Source organism: Physella acuta, unplaced genomic scaffold (assembly GCF_028476545.2).
Source record: "Physella acuta isolate Inbredline_101_S28 unplaced genomic scaffold, ASM2847654v3 ptg000281l, whole genome shotgun sequence".
NCBI lineage: Eukaryota > Metazoa > Mollusca > Gastropoda > Physidae > Physella > Physella acuta.
In genome coordinates, this window is record NW_026731800.1 from 595,157 (window position 1) to 604,706 (window position 9,550).

Genomic DNA, 9,550 nt, shown 5'->3' on the forward strand with positions numbered 1-9,550 from the left:
CTAATTTGGACACAATTTTAATTAATTCATAAAACATTAACCAGGCAACCGATTAGGTCAAATTTAATGTTATGTTGCATTGTCTTCATGTCTTGACCCACGAGCCAACGTTGAAACAAATCTGTCAGTTAGAAAAGTCTGAAATTTTGCTCGGGCGTTCCGATCTAGACTGACGACATAGACAGTGAGTTAAATAAAAGCTTTTAGAAATAATCTAATTGTAAAGTTTGATAGGACGATTGTTTGAGTGTTAATTGAGAGGTTTGGGTTCAATCCCCACTCTTAGACAAAACATTATCACTGAGTCAATTTAGCTCTAATGCGTACCTTACCATGCACATCTCAAGCAAACTCTTCCTATGCCTTGACCTATGCTTTTATAAAAAACGTTTTAATAACAAGCTCGTATGTAATCTATATACTACTAAAAGTCAAGTTTGTTTACATGTTTGAATATTTATTTTTTTGTTTGTTTTTTTTTGTTTGTTTTTTTTTGTTTGCCTGATTGACTATCTCGCATGGTTGCACTCATCGTGGAAAGCTGTAAAATAGTATGTAGGTAGAGACAAATTTTTGTTTTAAGACAGACTGTTAATCACACATTTATTTAAAGACGTTAATTAATTTATTGATTTATTCATACGCAGAGTAACCCATTTTTTTTTTAAAGTTTAGAACGACCACTAAACTCGGCGGGACCGTGACGTCACAGTTTTTTGTTTACTCTTTAGTACAATAAAATGGCGGCGTCTATCGAAGAAAATTGTGTTCCCATTCAAAAGTTTAACGCGTTCTAAATCTAATTTTCTGTCGGTCATAACTTTAACAATACGTCCGTTTGCTGTATTTATTACGTTCCAACACTTATATCAATTTTCAACTGTCTTTTTTCATTTAGTTTTACAATAAATTTCTCTAGATCTAAAGATCAGCCGTCGAAGGAAAGTTATGAATCTAGCCTAGATCTAGCCTAGATCTAGGTCACTAGACTCAATGTAAATTCTAGATCTAGGCTTAATGTAAATTCTACATCTAGAATCTATTTCAGGCCTTAATACATCTAGAATCTATTTCAGGCCTTAACTATTTTATATAAATCTTTGTTTGGCTAATTTAAGATAAAATTTAATTTGAAAGTTACTACTACTAGACTTAGATCTAGATCTATGCGCGTAAATCAAGTTGCATAAGGAGACTCAAAGTATAGTATAAAAATTCATTTGTGACGTCACGAGTAAATAGCTAAGTTGGTAGCGTAGTCGGCTCTCATGCGGGTGGCACAGGTTCTAGACCAATATGTCAATGATATTTTTTTTTCAATTTTTTTTTTTTAGATGTGAATGATAAAGTTGCCTATCTGAACTTGGCAGGATACAGGGCAGGTGAAGTAGAGTTCATCTGTTTCTTTGTCCTAAGCATATGAAAGGATAGTGTGGTCAGAGACATGCTCGGCTGGAATCGTTTTTTAAACGATAAAAACATGTTGTCTGAGACTTGGCGGGACACTGGGCAGATGAAGTAGAATTGAGTAGGTCACATATGACGTCAGTATATGAAGGGATAGTCCGAAATCGGTGTTTTCGGTGTTTTTAAAAGATAAAAAACATATTTTTGAATGTGGGGTCTGTTTTTTGTGACGATAAGTGACACTGCAGTAGCGTAGCGAGGAGGGGGGGGGGGGGCGGGAGGGGGAGGGAAGGGGAGGCGGGGGGGGGGGAGGGGAGGCGGGGGGAGGTGGAGGGGGAAGGGGGGGACATATGTTGGGGCGCAAAAATGGTTTGGAAAAATAAATTGAAAGGTTGAGGGGGGTGCAAATCGAAAGTTTGAGTGGGGGGGGGGGGGTGCACATCAAAAGTTTGAGGGGGGGGGGTTGCAAATCGAAATCTTGCGGGGGGGGGGGGGGTTCAAATCGAAAAGTTTGTCCCCGGGCGCCGGGAAGGGTCGCTATGCCTCTGAGTGACAGACGTGATGTTTTTTTATGGATGACCCCCGAAACCCACAGTTATCCAACGGATGACGGGTATTCTAGTAATGTACTAAAAATGAGAAAATAAATTATGCACTACTATTTAAATTACTATAAAGAAAAGCATGGGTCTCTTTCTAAATATTAGTAAAGGTATCCAATAGATACTAAAGTGACCGACGCTTTTCTTTATAGTATTTAAAATAGTAATGTATAATTTATTTTATAATTTTAGTGCATTATTACATAAAAGCTTATTATTAAAACTTTTTTGTGAATATTTTTTTAGTACTTTACAGGTTTTATTTACACTAGATTTGCATGACTAAAAACCATTGCGCACCTATTGAACGTGATTACGCGTATCTAATAGCGCGGAATAGTTTGATGAGACAGCCTACTAATTTCGACACAATTTTAATTAATTCATAAAAAATTAATTAGTCAACACTGATTAAGTCAAATTAAATGTCATGTTACATTGTCTTCATGTCTTGACCCACATACCAACTACGAACTGTATCTGTCAGATAAAGGTGCCTGCAATTTCGCTCAGGCGTTTCTAGCTAGAAAGACAGACTGACGACAGACTGACGACAGAGGAAGTGAGTTAAATAAAAGCTTGTACAAAGATTTCCTCGACGTTAATAAACCATGAATCGTTGATGTTTTATTTATTTTTTATGACCCATTCTTTTCTTTTACTTTATCGTATACGAAGTATAGAAAAAGTATTGTAATCGTGCAAAAGAAATTCGAGATTTTAAAAAATCTCGTCGTTTTACACCTCCCTGAGTCAGAAAAAAACATATCTTGTCCGTATGTCTGTGTGTGTGTTTCTATGTGTGTCTATGGACACGTTAATTTGAGTACCGGTACAGCTAGATTGATGAAATTTCACACACAAGTATTATATCAAATTTCTAGTTCTGTATCAACCTTTCAAAGATTTCCACTAAACGGAAGTGGAGTTTATTCTACTTTCAATTTTTCAAAAGCCTATAGCTTGAGTACTGTTTCAGATAGATAAATGAAATTTCACATGTAAGTAAAAGTTCTAATTACCTTCTTTCTGTCAAATTTCCGATTTCTCAAAAAACGCATGTAAATGTATAAAGTACTAATAATATTGCGCCCTATTATACACATATTGTTTGGCGTTTTCTTGGTGCGCAATTATTTTTCTACGAGATTCTGTTCTATTTTTAAAAGTTTAAGTAATAAAAAATGGATTAAAAATCATGTCTATATCCCGAGTTGCCATCTACTAAGTGTAAATTAGAATATTCGAGAAAGTTTAGGGGAGATACCCCCGGTTTATTTAAATAGTAGTATTATATGTTTGTAACGTTAAGATAACGTGGGTCTGATGCAGAGTGTCTGTCAATTTGATACAGTGGAATTAGTTTTCTTAGGAAAGTCAAAACATTGGAACCGCTTGAAGATCGTAAGGTAAAAATTAAAATTACATTCCTACTGTGATTTTTTTTAAAATGCAGTGCAGTGTTCATACTTTAAACCTTTTTTAAAATGGTAAAATAAAGTCAATGACATCTCATAAGATCGCATTTCGCAAAAATACTAGACATCAATGTGTAACAAGTAGGCGAGCAAACGTATACCAGCAATTATAAAAATTATGTAGACAATATTAGCACAATCTAACAACATTGTTCATACGTTACTTCGAGATAATAAAAAATGCCCCTTATCTCTCATAATACTTTGGTATGATCTTCAAGTGAGAAATATAAGTTGGCATGGTTGGTTAAGAGTTACTCTATTCGCCGTCATCGTATAGTAAAATAACATTTTTTAAAAATGTTTGTCAAATTCTGCGCAATTTTTTTGACATTGCTGGTTGTTGGCTCCTTTGGGAAACGCAGCTTCAAGAGTTATCTACACGATGCTGATAGACGAGGTACGGTGATAATTACTTTATTTTATTTATTTTTTTGTTCAGGTGATTGTTTTTAAATAAAATCTATAAATTAAATAGATATGGCGCTTTTAAAATTATTTATTTATACACAGTTTTTTATATTGTTACATTTTTTTCAAAATTTCCATTTTGAAAATGCGAATCGTTATTATTGAAGTATGTGTATAAGTGGTGATTTTAGCCACTTTTAGGCTATTGTTTTAGTGAATTTTTTTTAAGCAGATTTCGTGCTTTCCTATGAGGACAATTAGTAGGATTTTCTGCAGGCAACTTTTGTTTACGTATGCAAATATTGTGGTTCATCTGTAGACAATGTTTGTGGTTAAAATGTGGTGTGACGTAGATGCCCCCACAATCTGTTACAATCGTTTGGGCCGAGTGTAACAATTGTAAATTTTAAAAAGTCCATTAAGCGAATCTGTATAATTTACTGGTAATTTTCACCAACACAAGAAACATGACAGTAAGAAAACGCACGAGTAGGTACACTCTTGACACCAAACCACATTGGTACACACACAGCTTCGTTCACACACTTGTTTTCAGGCTAGCACACCACTTTCAAGGGGAGGCCACTTTCACACACACTCTCTCCGTGCGTACACGTTTTCGATATAGACATCTATGTCGCAGTAGACAATGTTTGTGGTTGATCTGTACACAATACTTATGGTTGATCTGTACACGTTTGTGGTTAAAATGTAGACAACGTGTATTGTTAAAATGTAGACAATGTTTGTGGTTAACAAAAACCACGATCTGCTTTACTACAATTTAAACGGATATCCCCAGCCCTGAATTGCCAGCCAAATGAGTTCCCGTGTAAGGATGGCACTCGCTGTGTCCCCATGAAATGGACTTGTGATATGGAGGAGGACTGTGACGATGCCTCAGATGAACGTTTAAATTGCCGTGAGTTTTATTCATTATTTCCCCTTATTTTCTGTGGTACATGAAAGTCACTCGATAAAAAAAATATATGTATATAAATGTATTTATATAAATATATATAGCATATGTATAGTTCTATATATATGTATGTAAGTATATACATGTATATTTAACACGTTTAATATTGCTAACTCTTAAATGCTTTAAAAAATTTTAAAAATCAAACATGTTACTTTCGTTCTTTGGTAATAGCGTTGTCATTAGTTACATTTTTTTTCAAATTTAATCAAAATCAAATTTGTGTTTTATTGTCTTACTTTACATTTATTTAGTAAGTTTTTTATTGTAAGATTTGTATATTTTGTTTTGTTTTCTATTTTTTAGTATTTCGAAATTTTAAAGATTGGCTAATTTTTTAATTAATGTACCATATTTATTTATTTTTCTATTTTATTCTTAACTTAGTCGAAACTCCACACGACTAAAAAGTAATTGTTTCAACACACACAAAAATAACGTGAAATCTTGCTCTAATGATTAATTATCTGCCCCTTATTAGTGTCCTCGGTCGGCTCTCGTGTGTGAAAACATCAATGATAAGCAATTGCTTCTACTTATCTACTGTTATATCCAACTTTTTATTAAATATATTAATCGTTATTTTAATGACTAATTCAATATCTGACGAGATTTTTAAAAAAATATTTTTCTTGCGTTGTCATCGAAAAGAAATTTATTTTGAGAATGTAATCACGGCATCAGAAGTGGCTGAAAACTGATTAAAAGATTTGACCATTCGCCCATCCTGGCTTTGTTTTTCAAATACATCGATGTGTTTTTAATACAGTATATAATTTATGGGAATAAGGGAATGCTTATGTAGAAGATTTGTGTTTATGCCCAACACATGTTGCTTTTTCTCAGATAAGAAAGTAGAATCGTGACACTTGTCCGAAAAAGATAACCTTTTAAATTGCTTGGATATCTAGTGGGTTAATTAATTCTGATAAGAAAAAAAAAGTAACTTTTGAAAGCATAAAACACAAAGTTCAGTTAAACAGCATTTTAGTAACTTTAAAAATAAATTAAGTATGCTGTAATCCTGCATTTGAAATGACCGTGTCTGTATGTTTAACTTGACTATCTATTTACTTTGTGCTAAATCTAAACTGACCATGCCTGTATATTTAACTTAACCATCTACCTACCTTGCCCAGACTCTAAACTGACCTTGTCTGTATATTTAGCTTGACCACCTACCTATCACCACCTACCTGTCAGTATATTTAGCTTGACCATCTACCTATTTTCTCCCGACCCTAAACTGACCATGCCTGTATATTTAGCTTGACCGTCTACTTACTTTTCCTAACTCTAAACTGACCCTGTCTGTAACATTAGTTAGCTTGACCACCTACCTACCACCACCTACCAGTCTGTATATTTAACTTGTCCACCTACCTACCACCACCTACCTCTCTGTATATTTAACTTGACCACATAACTACCACCACCTACCTGTCTGTATATTTAACTTGACCACAAACTACCACCACCTACCTGTCTGTATATTTAACTTGACCACCTACCTAAAATCACCTATCTGACTAAACATTTAGCTTGACCACCCACCCTCTTCATCCTTACAGCAACTGACTGCTCACACGCCAACCAGTTCAAATGTGCCTCTGGAAACGAATGCCAGTCAAGGGATTTTGTCTGCGATGGTACCATCGACTGCCATGATGGGTCAGACGAACAAAACTGCGGTATGATTTCTGTTTGTTTGTTCGTTTATTTTTTGCTGGTTAGTACATGGCTAAGTGACGGTATCCTACGAGCTCACGCGATAGCAAGGCCTAGCGGTAGAGCGCTAGACTGCAATCCGGAAAGTTTCGCGTTCGAATCCAGGTTCAAGTCAGAAGAACGTCCCTGAGTCCACCCAGCTCTAATAGATACCTAACTTACCTTAGGGAAAGCAAAGGCGGCTGTGCATACCGAACTTCAGAATCCTTTTTCATAAACAGTCTTTGCTTAAACATCTTTTATCTTACACTATTTCTTAGCATAAACATCTCCTGATTTACTTTACTTTAGCATCAACATACCTAATTGTAAAACATTTAATCCTCGACATATCCTGTCAGAAAATATTTAAGGCTAAATTTCGTATACTTTTGAAAACCAGAAAACGCTTTCTTTAATAGTATAAGCATCAGTGTAATATACTTGTCTTTTGAAAGCTAGAAACCAGTGAGTCTTTTAAAATATACTTTGTTATTTCATGGAAATGGATGGCGGGCGGTAGACTCTCTCCCCCCCCCCCCCCCCTCTCATGAAGAGAAGCCTGAAAGAAACTGCCAAAAAAACGCTGTCGCTGATAATCTTATCCCTAATCATCAATGTAGCATTGTGATTTTTTTTTTAAAGCCGGAAAATGCATGAAATCAGTGTAACTCTTCTGTCATATATTTACAGAGAACTTCGTATGCCCTGACGGTGAAATCAAGTGCGACAACCACCTCTGTATTGAGGCGGCCTGGAAGTGTGACGGCTACGACGACTGCGGTAACAACTGGGATGAGACCGGATGCAGCGGTTAATTAATCAACCATCGATTTTACGATTTTACATATCACGTGCCAGTCTACATACATGCCCAAAAAATATATGCACATTCGAGTGTACTTGTTAAATTTGAGAATAAAAAGATACGTGACTAAGTATTACAAAATAAGTTTACAGAGATAGAAGATAAATAAATGTATTAATATGATCTACTTTGTATGGAACGTGATTTTGTAAATTATTAACTGCGTGCTTCTCTGCATTAGCATTATATATATATATATATATATATATATATATATATATATATATATATATATATATATATATATATATATATATATATATATACTAGCCGTTACGGCCAACTCCTACACTGACCTCTCTGTAAAACCTATCTGTAAAGGATCATGACTTGTATGTTTAGTAATCAGCATATACCCGGCTTTGTTCGGGTTTAGGGAATATATTACTTTTCGAATTAACCCTAACCACATTCAACCAAAACAAAACACACTGGGAAGCAGGACTTTTTATGTGTTTCATAACCCTAATTTCCATAATCTTGGAAACACCTACATCTTACAATCCGCTTTGCAGTTTACACAGGTATGGTCTTTTCGTGACCTAATTTTCTCTTTGTTTAAGAAGCGTCACGAGTCGGTGGCGGGGGTGCGGACCGCACTGGACGACACCATTTAGGGGGGGGGACACCATGGCGAAATATATAGAAATATGCTTTTTGCTAGTTAAATTAATAATAAATTAGACTTCATCCAACAGTATTAATAACTGACAATAGATAAACATCTTTACTATTAATTGTGCATATTTTAAAATTATCATCCTTAGATTTGTTGAGTATTTTGAAGAACTTATAAGTGAAGCAATCACCGGGGAGGTGGTGACACCAAAATCTAATAATTTAAGATGAAAACTAAGCTTTTTCCACAGGAATCAATAGGTGTATTAATATAATGTGCGCACAAATAGACGCCATTAAGCAACTATATAGGCCTATGTAGACCATAATATATATATATATATATATATATATATATATATATATATATATATATATATATATATATATATATATATATATATATATATATATATATATATATATATATATATTTGGCGGGGGTGACACCATTAGATGCCGCACCGGGTGACACCTCACCTAGCGACGCCACTGTGTATGTCATTTCATGCTAATTTAAAGTTAGTATTTAAAAGAACACGATGAATAGCGAGAGCGTTTTAACATTGTATTAAATTATATTATCTTACATAATTACAACCTACATACTAAATATTTTTCATGTGTTATAAATATTACTATATACGACATACACTCAAAATTAATCATAAGTTGATTTGCACTCTCGGAATATTTAATACATAACTATTAACAATTGCACGCAAATATACATTTGTGACTTTTTTACTTTCTCATATATACGAAGTTGGTTCCATTGCGACCGAAGGGTCCTGTATGCCGCAAGTGTTACATTGGTGATGTGTGGGCTATGTGGCGATCGAGGAAACTAATCCTACTATGTCAGTTAGTCACAATTTTGAAGCTCCTCCCATATCGAGAACAAACTATAATAGATTGACGATAGAAGCATGTGGTTGTATATAAAACGTTTATTGGGTCTAACTACATGATGATAACAGAGAGAGGACGGAAGTGACGAGAGACAACTATTTATATACATGTAAGGGACATCACTCAAGATAACAGTATAAATATAATACTAATACAAGAAGAGTGAGTTCCCTTGACCTCACAAGTCTCACTTTATTACATCCCTTTACCCTTAGTAAACACAACACATCTCTCAATAGAACAATTTACAGTATCCTAAAATCACCACTTATATTGTAACATGAACACTATGGTAGATTACATCCTTACAAACAATGCACAATATGCCACAACATAATCAAGATACAAAACAATGATGTCAAAGTCCTTTTGACCTTTAAAATCATAGGTCTAACTTATTTGGGACTTTGATTGTCCTGCTTGACCTTCTCAGTGGCTTTTGATTTGGTGACTCAAGATTCTGACCATATGGATTCTCTATCTCAGGAGGTCTAGGATTTAAATCATTAACTCCAGAATTTACATTTTCTGACTCTAGACAACTTGGTTCACTCATATCAACAGAACT

At 34.6% G+C, this 9,550-nt stretch overlaps 1 protein-coding gene across 1 annotated transcript; it reads left to right on the forward strand.

The window, feature by feature from the left end:
- The first annotated feature begins 3,708 nt into the window (after nucleotides 1–3,708).
- On the forward strand, nucleotides 3,709–7,575 carry LOC131939490 (low-density lipoprotein receptor-related protein 2-like). The gene is made up of 4 exons (XM_059297815.1): nucleotides 3,709–3,887; nucleotides 4,701–4,820; nucleotides 6,449–6,568; nucleotides 7,278–7,575. Exons 1-4 carry the CDS (start codon nucleotides 3,788–3,790, stop codon nucleotides 7,400–7,402), a joined length of 465 nt encoding a protein of 154 aa, XP_059153798.1. The 5' UTR covers nucleotides 3,709–3,787; the 3' UTR covers nucleotides 7,403–7,575.
- Nucleotides 7,576–9,550: the final 1,975 nt, after the last annotated feature.

Coding starts and splice junctions, on each gene's coding strand:
- LOC131939490 (XM_059297815.1), top strand. CDS start 3,788: ATGTTTGTCAAATTCTGCGCAATTTTTTTGACATTGCTGGTTGTTGGC. Junction 3,888..4,700: donor ACACGATGCTGATAGACGAG/GTACGGTGATAA, acceptor GGATATCCCCAG/CCCTGAATTGCCAGCCAAAT. Junction 4,821..6,448: donor AGATGAACGTTTAAATTGCC/GTGAGTTTTATT, acceptor TCATCCTTACAG/CAACTGACTGCTCACACGCC.